Here is a 19,383-nt window from a genome sequence, read left to right on the forward strand (position 1 = left end):
ACAAGGATGCCTACAATAAATTCACCAACCAGTGCTTTGTCCCTAAATTCCAGATAATACATTTTCAGTTAGCATTTTGGAGTATTCATAAGAGTTGTGAAGAGCTGGTTCCATTATAAGCAGAAGACGCATGGTGAAAGGACTGATGTGTGGCTCTGTGTGTATGTGATAACAAAGGTTACTTACAAGTCCTTCACTACTTGGTCCCTTCCCTATTGTCCCTATTCTTTGTCTTGCTTTTCTACAGAATATACAGGAAATGAAAATGACAATGAAACTGTGCCTGAGACATCTGCAGGTTGCTCGAGTATTTTCCCCTACTGTTTTTATTTCATTTTTAAGCTAAGACATTGCTTCGTTTCACACATAGCATGAAATGCAGGCATTGCATTTTGGCCATTGATGCCCCCACATAATCTGCTTCTGGGCTGTTTCTTCATTGTATTATTATTTCCAGTGCTTCACCTAATTTTATTTTATTGCATATAAATGCACATCCATGTACAAACTTGATTGTGATTGCAGTGAAGTGGTGTAATATATGTCATTAATGCAAAGGATTAGCTTCACCTTTTTCATCTAGTTTTATTCAGATATTGTTGGCTAGCCCTTACATTTAACCCAGATGACAATGTGAAGTTTTATCACTTAGAAGTCCTTATGGGTACTCACTTGACCAGAAGTCTGTAAAAACACCAGTTGGAACCAAGAGAAATAAATACCAGCTCTTTTTCCCATATGGCTAACATTGTAATGTTTTATTTTTCCACTTAGTTTCTTCGGTTCTCTGGGTTTCCTGGCTTGGTTTGGGATTTAATTTACTGCATATTTCTAAGAGAATACATTTAGGGTACTTACTGTTTCTGTAAGGTCTGGAACTGCCTTGAATGCTGCAGAAGTGCATACACGAGAAAATTTCTGATAGCTTACTTTTAACTCGGCAAACAAAAGTGCAACAAGATCCAAGGGCTGGAATTTGGAGGTAGACATTCAGGTTGCAAATGAGGTGCACTATTTTTTTAAATGAGGGGAAACTGTTGGAATTTACTGAGGGTTGCAGTGAAATTTTCTATCACTTTGAGTTTTTAAATCAAGATTGGATATCTTTCTGAAACTGCAATCTACCTCAACCAATGATGGGCTTGAAATAAGAATTACTAAGTGAAATTCTGTGCTCTGTGTCAGTCAGAAAGGCACACTAGATCATCATAAATATCTTTTCATATGCAACACTTCAGGCTCTTGGTTTGGCATAACTGTACTTTGTTGCACTCTTTCCCGTCCGGATAGGTCTCTCCTAATTTTCTAGAAGAGCTAGCATTTCAGCACTAGGGCCTTGTTTACATTTTTGAGTTTTGTCCACAAAACTTACATGAACTCCCAAAAGTTGACAAAATAGAAATTGCCAAAAGGTGTTCATGCTTGCTCCCTCTGTCCACGTATCATGTCCATATCATGTATCCCACACTGCAGTGTTGTAGGAAGGTGGAGCTGATTCCTGCACATCTTGGGTTTCCCTCTGAGTTATCCCACAGCCTCTTCAGCTATTGGAAGTGCTTCATGAGTAGCTCTATGAGCTCTCTGTACTGAGAAATGTCAAGGCAGCACAACAGTCCCTCCTCCTTCCCCTTTTCCCTGCAGCAGCAGTCTGCCTGCCGCTGTGTTCGTAGTGCAGGATAGAACAGGAACATTCCAGTTATCTGCTGTTTGTTCCCCAAATGGAGCAGCACACTGAACTGGCAGATACTTCCCAGAGGTTTGAAAGAGGAGAGGCATACGTCTGCAGGGCATCAGAGATCAAAACTCTGGAAGAGCCATCAGGACAGGCATAGACCAGTTCTCTCGACAAAGAAACAGCAAATGCTGGCCTTATCAACAATAAAGAAAGGGGAAAAGGGAAAAAAAGCCCCTCTGCAGTACGTGTTTTTTGTTGCTGAAACTGGGCATTTTTTTCTAAGACAGTTTTTGGTGATAAAACTTGGCGGTGTAAACAAGGCCTAGGGTTAAAGTCTCATCAGAGAGCTCAGCTCGTAAGAGCTATCTTTGATCATCTTTAAGTACACCACCTCGCTGTATAGGCAAAAGTAACATTTGTGATGGAAACATTATTCTCAGCTTCACAGTTCAGGATGGCCATACATGTCTGATTTGAGGGCCATATGCATGATGAACTGTTTAATTCTTTCATTGTGCTTGAACATGATCACAAGTTTAACACCCAAAATGAATATAAACTAACATGCATGTGAATACATAATAGTAAAGTAAACCACAGTTTTCTGATAATAAGAAAAGCTTTAAGGTTTATAAAGATTTTCTCCCCTCTTTTTATAAAGGTGGTGAACTCCACATGGCTCAGTTTTTCCGAGGCAATCTGGCTGGATTAATGATCCGGTCTGGTAAACTGGAGAACAAGAGGGTGATAGATTGCCTCTATACCTGCAAGGAAGGATTAGATTTGCAAATTGCTGATGGCATTGGCAAAGGCATGAAGGTAAATTTGCACATGTATTAAGTGAAATGTAACTGCTGTGATTCACTAAGGGTTTGTCTATATTAGAAATGCTATAGCAGCAGCGGCCACTCTATAACGGCAGAGGAACATCTCTGCAGCAACACCGCTGTAGTAAAGGGTTCTCCTGTTGGTATAGTAAATCCACCTTACCAAGCGGTTTGGTTGCCAGGTCAGTGGAGGAGTTCTTCTCTTGACCTAGCATTGTCTACAATAGGATTTCAGTTGGCTTAACTACATCACTGAGGGCTATGAATTTTTTAGACTCCTGAGTGATGTATCTAGATCAACCTAGCTTTCTTATGTAGGCTACTCCTAAGAAAATAAGTATATAACCTGGTAAAGGTTTGCCAGTATAGCTGTACAGGCAGTCCCCGACTTACGCGGATCCGACTTATGTCGGATCCGCAGTTACGAACGGGGCTGCCCCAGAGTACACGGACTGCGGGACCTCGCGGTCCTGCCGCCCGTGTACTCTGGGGCTTTGCTCTGCGTCTCCCTGGTCTGCAGACCAGGAAGACGCAGAGCAAAGCCGCGGAGGGGCTCGGGCAGCGGGGCAGCCCCGCTGCCCGAGCCCCCCCCCCCCCCCCCCCCCCCCCCCGCGCGGCTTTGCAAAGCGCGGGGAAGCCGGCGGCGGGGCAGTCCAGGCGCGCCTGGGGTGCCTCGCTGCCGGAGCCCGCGCCCCCCCCCCCCCCCCCCCCCCGCGGCAAAGCCGGGGGGGGGGGGGGGGGGGGGGCTCGGGCAGCGAGGCACCCCAGGCACGCCTGGACTGCCCCACCGCCGGCTTCCCCGCGCTTTGCAAAGCCGCGGGGGGGGGGGGGGGGGGGGGGGCTCGGGCAGCGAGGCACCCCAGGCGCGCCTGGACTGCCCCACCGCCGGCTTCCCCGCGCTTTGCAAAGCCGCGGGGGGGGGGGGGGGCTCGGGCAGCGAGGCACCCCAGGCACGCCTGGACTGCCCCACCGCCGGCTTCCCCGCGCTTTGCAAAGCCGCGGGGGGGGGGGGGGGGGGGCTCGGGCAGCGAGGCACCCCAGGCGCGCCTGGACTGCCCCGCCGCCGGCTTCCCCGCGCTTTGCAAAGCCGCGGGGGGGCTCGGGCAGCGGGGCACCCCAGGCGTGCCTGGGCTGCTCCGCTGCCGCGTCCTCAGAGGCGCTCCCCGTCTCCCTGGTCTGCTGGTCTCCAGCAGACCAGGGAGACGGGGAGCAAAGCCGCGGAGGACCCAGGCGGCGGGACGCGCAGCATCTCGGTCCGCCGCCCGAGTCTTCCTGGTCTGCTGGGGTGGGGGGGGGCGCAGCTAGTACGCCCCCCCCCAGCAGACTAGGCTTTTCTCCAGACGCCTGTGGCAGAGCAGCTGGGGTGCTGCCGGTTGGTCCCGCAGCGCCGCTCTGGGTGCTACTGGTGCAACCCAGCAGCACCCCAGCTGCTCTGGTCCTGATTCAGCCGCTGCTGGTCAGTTTCAGCAGCGGCTGAATCAGGACACCTGGGGCAGAGCAGATGGAGTGCTGCTGTGTTGCTCCAGTAGTGCCGAGGAGCGGCGCTACTGGAGCAACCCAGCAGCACCCCAGCTGCTCTGCCCCAGGCGTCCCCAAGTCAGCTTCTGCTGAAACTGACCAGCGCTGACTACAGGAAGCCTGAGGCAGAGTTGCTCTGCCCCAGGCTTCCTGGAATCAGCTGCTGATCAGTTTCAGCAGCAGCTGACTTGGGACGCTTGGGGTTCTTAAATTGATTCTGTATGTAAATCAGAACTGGCGGTCAGTTTCAGCAGCGGCTGAATCTGGACGCCAGTTCCGACTTACATACAGATTCAACTTAAGAACAAACCTACAGTCCCTATCTTGTACGTAACCCGGGGACTGCCTGTATTGTAGATGAAGCTTATAAAGGCAGTTTTCCCCCACTATATCTTAGGGCTATGAATGAGTAGTCGACTAGACGATTAACTGATAAAACTAGGCTTATCGGTTAATCTAGTCGACTACTCACATCCCCTCCTTGCAGCCTCTGTATCAGAGGTGGAGGGGAGCAGGAGCCTGTGCTGGGGGGAGCCTGCTTAAAATCCGGTTCCCCCAGCACTGGCTACACAGTGCCTTCTGCCCCCTCCCCCACCTCTATCAGAGGTAGCAACCTGGCGGGGAGGGGGTCCAAGAGAGGCTTCCACGAAGCAGCCTCTGCCCGCAGTGGGCCTTGGTGATCTTGGGCCCACAGCAGACAGAGGCTGGTCCCCGGCAGCAGCCCCTGTCCGCGGGGTTGGTCTGAGCTCCCCGCGGATAGCGGCAGGAGCAGCCTTTGTGAGGAGCTCAGACCCTTCCCTCCTCCCCCCCACTGGACAAGGGCTGCTGCCAGAGCAGCCTCTGTCTGTGGCTAGCCCAGGCTGCCACAGACAAGAAGTTGCTTCGCGGCAGCCTCCCCCACTCCTCCCTCCCCAGCAGCCTTTGTCTGCAGGGAACTTGGACCTCGCAGAAAGAGGCTGCTGCCATCCCACACTGCTGCCTCTGTATCAGATGCAGCAGTGTGGGGCGGCAGCCAGCTGGTCTGCAAGGGGAGTTGGTTTTTAAACTGGCTTCCCTTATGGACCGGCTCCTGCCTGGCACCCTGCGTTGCTGCCTCTGATACAGAGGCAGCAGCATGGGGTGGCATTTGGGCTGTGTCTACATTGGCACCCCTTTCCGGAAAAGGGATGCTAATGAGACCAGACGGAATTGCAAATGCCATGGGGGATTTAAATATCCCCTGCGGCATTTGCATGAACATGGCTGCCACTTTTTTCCGGCTCAGGGTTTTGCCGGAGAAAAGCGCCAGTCTAGACGGGATCTTGCGGAAAATAAACCCTTTTCCCGAAGATCCTTTATTCCTACTTGAAAGTAGGAATAAGGGATCTTTCAAGTAGGAATAAGGGATCTTCTAGTATAGGCTTAGCCTTTAGTGACCTTTGAGAATTCAAATAGATGCATAAATGCTTTACGTGTATGGAGCCTAACAAAGCAGGTTAGTAGACTAGATCTCATTTATCAGTAGATATTTTATTTTAATAGCAAGGCCTGTTAGAACAAAAGTAAATTTTCCTGACTTATTAGCTATATCTTTCAGGTTTCTAGAATGTCAACATTGTGCCATATTCCTGGGATTTTTCTTGGATAATGAAAGACTGTAAACGTTTGACTTAAATTTTTAGGCTTATTGGGGAAGTTAAACTGAATTGTAAAGCTAGTGAATAGTAACTCTTTCTGCTTTGAATGCAGATGCTGATTATCTCAGTGCTTAACAGTTTAAGCAGTGCTGAGCTTTTTGGTTTAATTCTAGCACATAAGTACTTGGATCTCTCTCTTCATTTTTCTTCTGCTCTTTTTGGAATGGTTTCAGATCAATGTGAACCCCAGCCAGTCAATGCTGACCTTAGAAGGGGATGATATTGACAGGTTTGATAAAGCCATGCAGCACATTTCCTACCTGAATTCCCGTCAATTCCCAACACCTGGAATCCGGAGACTAAAAATCACCAGTAATGTCAAGTATGTCCTAGTGCAGGAAAATGCATCTATACATAAGGTTACCGAGAGCTTGGGGAAATAAACTAGAGTAAGCTTCTTTGGTGCAGTGACATTGAAATGGTCACTAATGCAGACCTTTAACTTCTGAAGGTTTTGAGTACTGTGGTGAAAGGGAATTTTCCTAGTGATTTTAGTAGGCTTTGAATCAGCTCTTAGAACAGTAACCAAATTAAAATTATTTATTAAATAAAAATCCTGATCTGTTTCTTGGGACTATTGCAGGATTGTTACATTTTTGGGGATCTAATCTAGATGCAAAGTAAAATATTTGATGATGATTATGGCCCAAATGTTCAAGTTTAATGCCTAAATCTATATCTATATCTATGCATCTGAACAAGTGGTCTGATTTTTTTTTTTTTTTTTTTTTGTAGAGGGGTTAGGCACCTGCAATTCCCAGTTAAGTCAGATGAAACTTCTGGGATTGTGTGAATAGCAGCATTAAATGCCTTGAACTATTGCATATTTGTTAGCATTCCTGTCAAGCATCTCCAGACTGGTTCTAGATCACTTTGAAGACACTGATCAGAGAGGGCTAGAAAATGGTAACTTTAAAAAAAAAAAAAAAGGGTTATTTTGGACATATTTTGTCATTCTTTAGGACTTCCCATAATGACAAGAATGCATAATACCTCTTGGAGTACACTGATAAGATGTAGTCCATTCATCCAGCTAGTGGCTGCCTACAAGCATTTGTATGAAATGTTTTGTTAAAAGGAATTGCTGTTTGGACACTTAAACAGAGTTCTTGTCAGAGGTAGCACTATTGGTTTGCAGGAGGTCATGTTATGTTTCTCATTGGGTGTGTGTTCTCTTGGCTTCCTACTCTAGTTCTGGGTTTGAATGTACTTAATATCCTAAAACAAACTTGGAATGCTCCAGCATTAAAAAATCTTCACAAATGAAGTTTCACCTGGTTTTGCATCAGAAGCATACGGAATTCTAAATTATGAATTATTATGTAGTTAGGGATTTAATTCATCTGTGTTTTTGTGAAACAGAAAAAAGCATCACTTGGTCACTATAATGAATTACCAGTGTTTTCTTGGCCATAATAATAGGCATGGGACCCATCATTTCCAGTCTTACTTATATTTCTACTCTGTTTATTTGAGATTAGTTGTTTCCTTAGTGGCTGGCTTGATTTTTATTTTCCGTAGTTGAGTGATCTTGATTGTGGTCACTACACATTGAGGATTTATCCAGCATTGCAGCCTTACCTGTTAGTATAATCTGTGGATGACAGTCATAGTCCAGAATATGGTGCAAAATGTTGTTCATAAGCTAAAATTCGTTTTAAAATATTTCTCTTTGAGGGGCTGATACTAGAGAGCTACATTTTCAACACAATTGATTGGTTTATTATAGGATCCAGAGGTTTCAGTCAGCTTATTTATATGAGATGTAATTAAAGGGTTGGAATGTTAGTAATGTTTTAACTATTCAGTTGCCACTACAGTGCATAAGTGCCTCTGTTTTAAGCCCATCTTGCACAGTTAAATAGTCTGTATATCTTTTGAAGGTGTTTCAATGAAGAAGCCTGCATTGCTATTCCCTTTGTGGATGGGTATATTATGGTCTTGCAGCCTGAGGAACCCAAGATCAGCTTGAGTGGCATCAATCATTTTGCCCGTTCTGCTTCAGAGTTTGAAAGTCCAGAGGGAGTTTCCCTCTTTCCTGAGCTTCACATAATCAGCACCATTACTCGGGAGGTGGAACCAGAGGGAGATGGAGATGAGGATCCTACAGGTAACAAACCTGCTTGATTACTAATTGGTGGTGGAATCTGCCCCCCTTTCCCAAGTTATTTGCAGTGGAAGATGGCCCTCCCTGTGTGGATATCCCTGCTGTAGCATAGAATGCAGGAGGGGTGTATGCAAAATTCTTCCTGATGCTGTCATTTTGACTTATCAGGAAGAGAGTGGGCAAGCAGGACTGAATGATGGGGTGGAAATGCTGTTTTTCTCCCAGACCGGTGGAATTTCATTCAGAAATGAGAACAGCCTGAGTCTATTTCTTCTCCAAGGGGGAGAATGCTTTTGGAATGTGTTTTCTTAAATGAGAATTCAGTCCTATACCTACATTATTCTTTGTGGCCAAATCATTGTATAATAAAACTCTAGTAGTCCAGCATCCAATTGAACGGCGTTCCTGATAGTCTGGCATCAAAATGGCAAGAGCCTAGTGAGTGAGCTTTGGCAAAAAATGAGTCTCAAGGCAGCAGCAGCTGAACCGAATGAAACCAGACGGCACCGAATCAGTCTGCCACTGGCATTGTGTGATGCTGGACAGTGCTACAATAAAAAGGATTAAAAACACTTTATATACAGTATATATATACAGTGTGTGTGTGTGTATATATATATATATTGTGTGTGTATATAGATAGATATATAGATAGATAAAAACCAGTTTATAGTACCTCCTGATAGTCCAGTATATCTGATAATCCGGCACCACCTAGGTCCCAAAGGTTCTGGATTATCAGAAGTCTACTGTACATAGAAGGGAAGAATTACAGCTGCTTATGACACAGAACAGCTCCTTGCACTTTGCTTTTGACCTTTCTGCTTATCTCTTTGGCTTCTGTATCCTTCAGTCCAAGAATCTTTGGTGTCAGAAGAGATCATGCACAACTTGGATACATGTGAAGTCACAGTGCTAGGAGAGGAGCTAAATCAGGAGCAGGAAAGTCTGGAGATTGACATGACACAGTTACAGCAGAGGGGCATTGAGATGAGCAGCTCCAATCTTGGCATGATCATCACAGGTAAGGGTTTCCTGGCCTTGTGCTGGAAAGGATTTGAGGCAAATAAGAACAGGAACTCTGTGTGTGCGTGCGCGTGTGCGTGCATGCTTTATTAAGTGAAATATTTAAGTAAATGAAAAATTTCTTCTGTCCCATCTCCTGCCTCCATCCCAACCCCTCCAAAGAGCCTACAGTTCTGACAAGTAGGTGTTTTTTATATCCTCCCAGGTGTTGATACTATGGCCAGCTATGAGGAGGTTTTGCACCTGATACGCTACAGAAATTGGCACCCTGTCTCCCTGTTTGACCGAAAGTTCAAGTTGGTCTGTTCTGAGCTTAATGGTCGCTATGTCAGCAATGAATTTAAAGTGGAGGTATGTGGGCTAATCTAATCCCTTTGAAAATTGTCAGTGTCTGCAGAGATGAAAGTTAATTCTTCAAGACAGATCGGGAACTGGTTTGGATCTCTGACTTCTAAATATTAGGTCATTGTAGCAAACTAAGGTGTATTAGTTTGCATTTTAATGGGTTATCAATCCAAAAGTTGCCTTCACTGATTGCAACTCTTGAGTGATGCACAGACCAGATCATGTGGCGTTGGTACTCCATCTGTATCCTAATATATGGAATGCAGTTGAGGGGGAAGAGATGGGAGACTAGCAAATGGACTGTTGGGAACAGTGTTGCATTGTCCCTAGGGAAATGGAATGGGTCATTTGAGAAGTCTTTCCCAACTCTAAATTCTATGATTCTGTAAATGATCCTATTTTTTCTTGCAATGGGGCTTATTACTTTTTTGGTTGCATAATATGGAGACAATGTAAATAACTAATCCTGAGTGACAGGAGGAATTACTTAAAAAAAATTATTATTGCCCTATGTTTACACCGGGAAGGAAAGGAATAATATGGTCAAAACAACATAGTATCTGTAAAAGAATAAGAATTAATAAGTCTTGCTGGTGATGTGAACATCAAGGTTAACTAACCTTCAATGTAAATATACACCAAAATTTATCAATAAGTCCTCAGAGTGATGATGAATCCTGATATTGGCCTGCAACATGGAGCCATTGTTGCATATCTGTATATCTTTCCATTGTAAACTTGAATTTCATAGGCTGATGTTTAAAACTGCAGCTTATGTGGGGATGACAAAGTTAAGTCTCACTTGCCAACATTAGATGATTGTCCCCCACTTTCCTTTTCCCATCAAGGAGAAATTGCATGAGTGGCTAACACAGCTGTGCTTCCTGAGGAAATACTGTAAACTTTGTGCCAGGATCTCTACAATTCAGCAAACTGGAAATACCTTCCTTGGAAATGCTTCCTACTCATTTACTCTTCCTGTTGTGTGGCTGGCCAGGCACCACATCTGTCTAGTTACTACTTCCTGTTATAGAGAAGGATACACTTAGTATAGGTGGAGAGGAAAGGGAAGGTGACTGAAACATAAAATGTGCTATATATGAATGCTAAACCTGTAGCTGAGCCTAACTTTTAATGAACCAGCTCTTCAGAACCCAAGTTAAAACTTTTTTTTTAAATGGTCTCCAGAATTCCAAAGAACCTCTGGCCTTTTCTATATGCACCTGGAAGGTTGAATTAAGAAATGCAATTCCAGCTACATTAATTTCATAGCTGGAGTTGATATACCTTAATTCAACTTTCGGCGCCATCTCCACAGCAGAAGTTCGATGGAAGCAAAAGTTCCCATCAACTTCCCTTACTCCTTGCAAATTGAGGAGTATTGGCATCAAAGGAGGCACTCTCAGTGGTCGATTTAATGTGTCTTCACTAGACATGCTAAACTGAACTCCAGAAGATCGACGGCCACGGTGTTGATCTTCCTGGTAGTGAAGACTTGGCCTCAATGTTTTGTCTGTGACCTCCTGTGTACCCATTTAACTAAGGGTGATCTGATACAGTTGTATCAAAATAACAAAAGATGTGGATGGAAAAATGGCTTGATTGTTTCAGGTAAAGTCTTCATGGTCACTTTTTTCAGAATTGAAGTGGCTAACTAACATCAGTTTAGATGTAGATGGTAACAGATTGACTTCGTCCTTTTTATTCTGAAATAAGGATGTCCAGATGCAGACTTACACCATAACTAAATCAGTTTTAGGAAACATTTGTGTAAGTTTGTGTAGACCACTCTAACATAAGTGAAACTGCTGCTTGAAATGACTATTCAAGTATAAAACTGGCTTTTGTGACCGATCGGTGCTGGGATTTTTGTTTTTTTGAGGGGTATCTATACTGACACACAAAGGAACTGGATCCTGTCTATTTGGACCAAGTGAATAAAGAAGCTGCTTTATTTCCCTAAAATATATATTTTTTTCTTATTTGCTTTCAGGTGAATGTTATCCATACAGCTAACCCAGTTGAACATGCAAATCATATAGCTGTGCAACCACAGTTTGTTCATCCAGTGCATCATACGTTTGTTGACCTCTCTGGTCACAACTTAGCTAATCCTCACCCTTTCTCAGGTAAGGGCTGTTAGTCACTTAACTCATTTTATTTTTTTTAACTGGGGGTCCCCTAGGTGGCATCTTGCTGCAGAGGGTTGGACTTTTTTGGGTTGCCTTCCCAGGGACAACCAGCAAATTAAACTAGTAATCTAAGCAGTTATTAACTTTTAATACTTTCAAAAATATGAAGTTCCATTCTGTTCTCCACTACGGAGGAACAACCTGCTAGAGATCTAGAAAATGCCAGTCTAATGACAAAGCCAGGCTCTTCTTGGCTTTAGGGAGGATCTTTGTCTGTAAACTTGGTAGTTTTGTGATCTAGAGCGTTGTAGTGGGTGCTATATAAGGGCCTAGATCAGTGGTCTCCAACCTTTTTATGTCCAAGATCACTTTCTGAATGTACGGGCAACTCAAAAGCCTGCTTTGCCCCACTCACTCCAACCTCCCTCCCCGTTGTTCACTCTCCCCCACCCTCACTAACTGTCACTGCACGAGAATAGGGAGATGAGGGCCGAAGGGGGTATGGGCTCTGAATTGGGGCCAAGGGGTTTCCAGTGTGGTAGGCGGCTCTTGGCTGAAACTGGAGTTGGGGGTGCAGAAAGGGGTGACAGTTGCAACCTCTGGGAAGAAGCTTGAGTGCAGCAGCAGGTCTGGGTTGGGGCAAAGTGTTGAGGTGCAAGAGAGGGTATGGGGTGCTGACTCAGAGAGGTCAGGGTTAGGGCAGGGGGTTGGCAGGAGGGGGTTCACAGAGCGGGAAGATAGTCTGGGAGTGGGCTCAGGGCTGGGGCTTGAGCTGCAGGAGGGTTTTGGGGTGCTGTCTATAAGAGGAGGCTGGGGATTAGCATGCAGCCTCCTTCCATGCAGCACTTACCATCGGTAGCTCCTGATCAGTGGTGCAGTGAGGCTGAGGCAGGTTCCCTGCCTGCTCTTCCTCCATACTGTTCCTGGAAGGGGCCACTGTGGCCCCAGAGGTGGGGGGAGTGGGGAGCATGTGGTTCCTCATGCTGCCCCTCTCTTCCAACACTGCCTCCTCAGCTCCCATTGGCCATAGTTCTGCATTCCTGACCAATGGGAGCTGCATGGGGCAGTACTAATCAGGAAGAAGCAGTGTGCTGAGACTCCTGCATCTTTCCCACCCCCCCTTCCTTCACACACACAGGGCTGCACTGGCTGCTTCTGCAACCAGGCCAGTGGTGTGGGGCTGGTGTAGGCAGGGAGCCTGCCAATTGTGATTGACTGGGAAACTCCCCAGGATTGGCCAGTTGGTCACCAATTGGTTGATTGCAATCACTGACCTAGATAAAGGGGTGTGAGGAACTGGGAGTGGATTTCTCACCAACAGTCTGAACTTTTATGCCCTTGAGGATATCTGTCATCTCCCTATTATGTTTTAACTTGGCATGAATTGTTGAATGTTCCAGTGGTAGCATGTGGGAGGAAAGCAATAGATTTGAAGAAAGGAACCTTCATAGTAGGAGTTTTAATTGGTGACTGATCTTCTTGGAGGTTAGGTCCATCAATGGCTATTAGCCAGGACTGGTAGGAATGGTATCCCTCTCCTGTTTCTCTGGAGGTGGGTGACGGGGGAGGCATCATGTGAAGATTACCTGTTGTGTTCCCTCCCTCTGGGGCATCTGGTATTGGCCACTGTCGACAGGCAGGATACTGGGCTGGATGGACCGTTTGTCTGACCCAGTTTGGCCATTCTTTTGTTCTTTCAGATTGATGCAGTTTTACTTATTCCTCATAGTTTATGTTTAGCTCAGTTCAGTAGCTATATAAAAGCACCGGTTGGGCAGAACAGGCCTGATTCTGTTCTGCCAATGCAGCTTGGTCCTATCCCGGTAAGTACTGGTATGCCTCGACAGCTTCTGAGCAGACACTGCCAGCCCTAGTGAAACTGCATTTATTTTTGTGACCACTCATTCCTCAGAGTAGATTGATAGCACCAGACTCTTCTCTCTTCTTACCCGAGCAAGGTATGAGTCCAGCCTTCTGCATTGTGCACCAATAAAGAAGCTTACTCATTTAGCAGTCTGAGCAGAGGACTGGAAACCAAGAAAGTCCAAGTTTTTCTCTTCGCTTTCTACTCGTTTATTCTGTGATTGTGGATAAATTTGCCTCAGTTTATTCATCTGTACTGTGGGCATATTATTTGGAGAGACTTGTAAGTACTGTTAGTATGTTTATTCTTAAACTCCCCTTTTCTTGTCACAGTTGTTCCAAGTACTGCTACTGTTGTTATTGTCGTGTGTGTCAGTTTCCTGGTGTTCATGATTATTCTGGGTGTGTTCCGAATCCGAGCTGCACATCAGAGAACAGTGCGTGACCAAGATACTGGCAAGGAAAACGAGATGGATTGGGATGACTCTGCCTTGACCATTACTGTGAATCCTATGGAGGTAAGGCTTGTGTTGTGGGGTGTTTACATTGCAATGGGAAATGTGATTGTATTACTAGCATGCATACGCAAGTTAGCCTTAATCCAGCAAGCACAGAGAGCAGCAGCAATGATGTGGTGACACAGGTTTCAGCTCAGCCTAGGAACTAGAACACTATCTTGCTGAGGACCTTGGTATGCAACTTGGTTGCTAATCTGTGCCAAAACCTGTGCTACCACATCTGTGTGACTACTAGTACCTATGCTGGCTAGATCAAAGCTAGCCTGGGTGTGCATGCTAGTAATACAATCACACCTTCTCCTGCAGAGTAGACACAACCCTTAGTCCTTTTCTACAGATCCTGCTTCCCGAGCTGTCAAACATGCATGACTGTAAGAGCAAGATAAATCTGAAAAAGGGGTATTGGCACAACAAGTTTCATTAATGCTACAGGAAAATTTGAATTCTTTCCTCAGAAAGAGCAGCCATGTTTCTTGTGATCTATTCTGGGATGCGATTTGATAGCTATAAACTATTCAAAGTACCTGGGTATTATGCCAGACTATGGATAAAGGTGTAAGACTGTCTCCTTCAGTAAATTCCTTACAATAAATCTCCCTGCCACATCAGCATTTTTCATTGTTATTCTTGTTGCCCACCTGAATTCCTGCAGTTAGTTTCTGGATCAGGATCATTTCTACTTTAGTTAACTTCTGATACTTTAATAATGTTTTGAAAAAGGAGAGGGAGCAGGGACACTTCAGACCACTAATGATGCTGCTGTGTTCACACCAAAGGATCTTATTTAGCATCCTCATTAAAGCACTGGATCGCTTTGGGGAATGTATTTATACTAGAGATTGATGAGACTAGTTGGTAACTTTCTGAAATCACGGAACTATTTTAGTGTCACTTTACTTTTGCTAATGCCAGTTGAGTGCTGTGTGTCCACAACTTCCAGGGAATGTAGTATATAAAAGGATAGGTGAATACAGGCACCTAGAAAAGTCAAAGGCTAATTTGTGTCTGACAGACATACGAGGATCAGCACAGCAGTGAAGAAGAAGAGGAAGAAAGTGAAGATGGAGAGGAAGAAGATGACATCACTAGCGCAGAGTCTGAAAGCAGTGAGGAGGAGGAAGGGGAGCAGGAAGAGGACCAACAGAATGTTAACAGACAGCAACAGCTGGAATGGGATGACTCGACTCTCAGCTATTGATTCCAGCTGTTCCCTTTTGCGTTTTTTGTTTCTTCTCTAGAAGACGTCACTGTAATCCTCTCCATTGTTCCCAAGGATCCATGGTGTAAAAAAGTCATTTTGGCCAGTAGAGCCAACCCCCACACATCCCAATATTTGTGTTATATTGGCTAGTTCCTAATCCTGTCTCTGCAACCTGTAGTTAGCACCTCTCCTCCCTCACCCATCTCTCAGTGACTGGATTTTTTACACTATGTGAGGAACCACCTTGCACTTTTTTCTTCTTGTCATCTCCAAGTGACTCTACAGATCTGTAGCCATTGCACGTGAGTTTCTGGACTTTTTTTTCCTGGTGAAACAACTTTTGCTTGATTCATCTTATTCTTTCTGAAAGATGCAAAGGTCATTTGTTGACAAAGGATAAAGTTGCTTATTTCAGCTTGGTGAATTTTTTTTCCCCAAACTAGTGCATGTGTAAAGTGGCAGAATGAGGTTAATATGTAGAAGATTAAGACTTTTTAATATTTTGTAAATACATTGAATTATGTCATTTGTGGTAGTGAAAACAGGGACTGGGGTTTAAAACACGCTAAGGTAAAAAATCATGAAGCATGAAATAATACAAGTCGCATAACTATTGCAGCAGGAGCACAGGCACAGTTATCTAGTGTAGAAGTATTAATAATGCCGTGTCATTGGCCTTGACTGCTGTGTTCACTCAAGTCCTGCTGTTGTTCTCTTCCCCCCCTCCCGGCTTTGTTTTTATGGAGGGAACAGACAAGCTTGCAACTGTAAAAGTTTTTTTCAGAATTTCTGCAGAGGTTCAACTGGACTGCCTAGTTCAGTTTAGCCATCAGCTTAGCTTATTTCAGTGTCAGAATTCCTAAATTGAGAGGAAGAAACACTGGGGATATAGAGCAAGCAAGTCTGCTGTTGATACCAAGGGTTCTCAACAGAGCTTCTCTTAATTAGAGTGGGGCTGGTTGTAGTCCAAGGCTGCTGCTCTCTGGTCACATTGCTGGCAGGGCAAGTTATTGTTTGTAATAATGGAAATTGAACTGAAAAGCCTGAGCCCTGTGTACACATGAGCCTTGGCTATTGGTCTCAATAGGGATTTTATTTTCTGGTTTGTGACTTTTTCTAATTTAGGGTGTGGGTGGGCACAGTTGGCACCATTCCTATTCAACACACTCCTGCTTAGCCTCTGTAGCTCTTTGTACAGTAACCTGGACTGTTGGTGTATTTAAACCTTTTGTTTACACTTAGTAAATCTCTTTTCCTGCTGATGAACTTATCCAACCAGAGAACCTTGTAAATCAAGTTAATATTATTGTTCTAAGACACGGCAGGCTGATTGTTTCTGATCACAGACCTCTAACTTGGAAGTGCGAAGGACTACTTAAAGGAATGGCTGTAAGGTACGAAAAGTAAGTTATGACCCCATGGTGGTGAGTGCTAGATTTTTCGTAAGGCAGGTCTTGTTCTCTATTTAACACTTTTGGTCCTGTTCAGAGCCTTGACTTATGCATATCTGCTTCTTCAATTTGACATTTGGAGGTGGGTTAAAAAGTAACTTGATTTGCTTGCAGTGTGAAATTAAAACTCCCATTAACTCATTATGGCAAGCGGAGTTCCGGATTTTGATATTGCATGTAATCTGTTCACTGCTGGTGTGCACATTGATCAAAACAGATTAGTGGCTCAGCTTCCACTCAGGTATTGGGAAATGTTGGATAGTTTACCTGCTCAAGGAACAATGAGGGAAGAGCAGGCACTAGTGGGTGTGAACAGCTGACGAAAAAGTAGATGCAGCTATTTCTATATTTTCAGAGCAGACCTATTCTTACCTAGTACACACCTTGCCTCCCAGTGTGTGAAACAGGACCTAGATGTGGGTTTATCTGGGGTAAAGCTTGACTCTGGAGTGCCTTTTACAATAATGATGGATCTGAAAGCAGGGGAAAGTACCCACACAATCTACTTACTGTTTTTTATGTAAAATTTTAGATTTCTAAAATGGGGAAATGGGTTTGACTACTTTTATGTGGCAACATAACTGCTAGTTTTAAGTAAACTGGGGAACTTTTAACTTATGTCTGACAGTTGTCCTGTGTTAATGTCAATGTGTAGAAGACTTATTCTTCCATATACTGTAGCTGCTGTATTTTAGATTAAAACTGATCATGACTGAATGCTACTGCTGAAAGGCTGTAAACTTTCTCAAGCAGTTTGTAGCCAGGGTGGATGTAACTTTTCTGATATGTATATTGGTAATAGGTCAGTTTGAAAAAATCTAAGCTACAATAAATTTCTGGTTCTAAAATCTGTTTGCTATTCTTTCTGAATGGTACTCTGTTGATGAGTCAAGTTATAACGTAACTGTCCACGTGGTTTGCCTGTAATGGCTACAGTAGCACAGTTTAAGTAATGCCTCAAGTGAGGGAATGACTTTGCCAAGGTACAACTAATCAAACATTTTATTTTTAGACTTACAAATATGCACCTAAAATCACAGATTGAAGGTAACTGAAAAATCAAACATCATGTAAACATTCTCTTGTTGCACAACCATGATATGGCATAAAAAAATAAATCCATCTTTTTTCACAGGGCATAAACAGTTCATCCACAATAAGAAATGGAAACCTTTCTAAATAAATAAGTATCAAAGTAAAGGGTTATTTCACCACTTTAAAAAGAATGTAACTTGTACATCGTTCTTTACATTGTATTATTTACATACAATAGTTAATAACCTTCATTTTCACTCACTTGAAAGAGGCTGAAATTGTTAGATACGATGTTTGCTTTAACTTGGACGAGACTGAATTTTTGTTTACCAGCTATAGCCTATGATTTTGCTACACAAGGTGGTGTTAATTTCGTAGTTATTCTACTACTAAACTTAAGGGGAAAAATAAAAATAGGTTATTACAGCTAAAGAGAATTCTGCAACACTGCCATGACCCCACTGTAGCCTGGTTAGGTAGCAAGCACTTTAGAACCTGCTTGTTTGCTGTGGTACACCTGCTACCTATTGCACTCCACGAACGCTCATGCTACCATCTACGTGTTTTGTTAGTCTATAAAGTGCCACCGGACCATTTGTTTTTTAAGTTTATCCTATACAGACTAACTTGGCTACCCCCTGAAGCTTCTTAAAAACAGAACAGGTGCTACTAACTTGTGCTGCATCACACCCTTACAAAACTAGATCAGGGTCTGAGCTAATGTAAACAAAAATGCTTCAAACCATTGTATCACAGCATAAACTGACGGTGCAACTTTCTGCATCTTGTGTCTTCAGTGTGAGAGGTGGTACCACACTTTTCTCGTTGGTCAAAAAATCAGGCCAAAGGTGGATCTGTGGTGACGCTTCCCAACTAAGTGTGTATATTAGAGCTTGGTAACATCATCTTCCCACTGTCTAGAAAGAGGCTTATCTTGTGATGCTTTACAAAAATACAACCTTGTATTAGCCGCCAGCAAACACCATCTTCCATTGTGATTATGTAGAGAGGGACACAAGTTTTTAGCAACACCAACATGCTATTTTCTCTTCATAGTTCAGTGCCAATGCTGGTCTCTCTTTAAAAAGCCACCAGCCAAATTACAGCCTCTCAGAGCACAGTTCCACAGCCCTAAAATGAGCATGGGGTGACAAATGTGTTAGCACAACTGCCTCACCTCTACACTTAACTGATGGACTGCATACTTAACTTTGAATCTTAAATGTATCTACTTTTCAGTGTATACAGTAATTTTATTGCCTCATGCTGTCCCCTTTCTGCCCTAGAGATCTAAAATGGATAGGCTTATGCAGCTGTTTGTTGGTTATGTAGACTCTTCTCAAACACTTGATCTCTAGGGGTGCAGGTGCTGATCTTCACCGTGGCAACATTCAGCAGTCTTGTGGCTACTGCTATTACATTCTCCTAGAGCACCTGAGCTTATGTGGTTGCTCTACTGCCTGTTATCTTTGGATACGTTGTGTGCCAACCAGTTCACTTTGGTTTTCCAGCTCTCTCGCAGGGCTTCGTTAAATTTTAGTCTGAATTGCTTCAAAGCTTCCTCATCTGTTTTTCCTAATGCTAGAGAATCCTGAAGGCAAAAGGCAGAAATTAGTGTATGCAGCTTCCCAACACGACTCCTGGCTACCCAATTTTCCTGGACCATTCTGACTGAGAAAACAGCTCCTGGTCACAAAACAAACCAACCCCACACACCTGTTTTATGCAGGATGGTCTCTTAGAAGGAAAACTGCCTCTTATTTTCAAGCTGGAGCTGGGAAAACCATCCTTTAAACACCAGCTTGCAATACAACCGCATTTCATCCAGGAGCATGAATTTTAGTAGAGCCCTGTGCAGATACAAAATGTGTAGCTGCAGATATCTGCTTCTGCATCCGCAGATATAAAGTGATATCCACAAATTTGCTGCGTTCTAGATACAACATTTGTATCTGCATCCATAACTGGATTTGTAGGGCTCTAGTTTTTAACGTTTTATTGGCAACGTG

The 19,383-nt window shown here is 44.0% G+C and overlaps 2 protein-coding genes across 10 annotated transcripts in view; one reads left to right on the top strand and one right to left on the bottom strand.

Annotated features, from left to right (window-relative positions):
• The window catches only part of CLSTN1 (calsyntenin 1), an 81,145-nt gene extending 63,958 nt beyond the window's left edge, over positions 1–17,187 (top strand). For 2 of the 7 annotated variants that reach the window (XM_075906082.1, XM_075906084.1), the window contains 9 exons: positions 248–307; positions 2,337–2,494; positions 5,870–6,018; positions 7,580–7,806; positions 8,657–8,827; positions 9,035–9,180; positions 11,168–11,303; positions 13,503–13,687; positions 14,700–17,187. In XM_075906082.1, the coding sequence (XP_075762197.1) occupies positions 248–307; positions 2,337–2,494; positions 5,870–6,018; positions 7,580–7,806; positions 8,657–8,827; positions 9,035–9,180; positions 11,168–11,303; positions 13,503–13,687; positions 14,700–14,885 (1,418 nt within the window). In that variant the 3' untranslated portion in view covers positions 14,886–17,187. Of the gene's footprint in view, positions 1–247; positions 308–2,336; positions 2,495–5,869; positions 6,019–7,579; positions 7,807–8,656; positions 8,828–9,034; positions 9,181–11,167; positions 11,304–13,502; positions 13,688–14,680 lie in introns of all 7 variants that reach the window. The other 5 variants (XM_075906083.1, XM_075906085.1, XM_075906086.1 and 2 more) reach the window with 3 other exon arrangements.
• A 136-nt stretch (positions 17,188–17,323) lies between these two features.
• PIK3CD (phosphatidylinositol-4,5-bisphosphate 3-kinase catalytic subunit delta) overlaps positions 17,324–19,383 on the bottom strand; it is a 73,227-nt gene continuing 71,167 nt past the window's right edge. For all 3 annotated transcript variants that reach the window (XM_075906079.1, XM_075906078.1, XM_075906081.1), the window contains one exon: positions 17,324–18,965. In XM_075906079.1, coding sequence (XP_075762194.1) covers positions 18,828–18,965 — 138 coding nt within the window. In that variant the 3' untranslated portion in view covers positions 17,324–18,827. The remainder of the gene's footprint in view (positions 18,966–19,383) is intronic.

The sequence above is a fragment of the Pelodiscus sinensis genome, chromosome 23 (assembly GCF_049634645.1).
Source record: "Pelodiscus sinensis isolate JC-2024 chromosome 23, ASM4963464v1, whole genome shotgun sequence".
Taxonomy (NCBI): Eukaryota; Metazoa; Chordata; order Testudines; family Trionychidae; genus Pelodiscus; species Pelodiscus sinensis.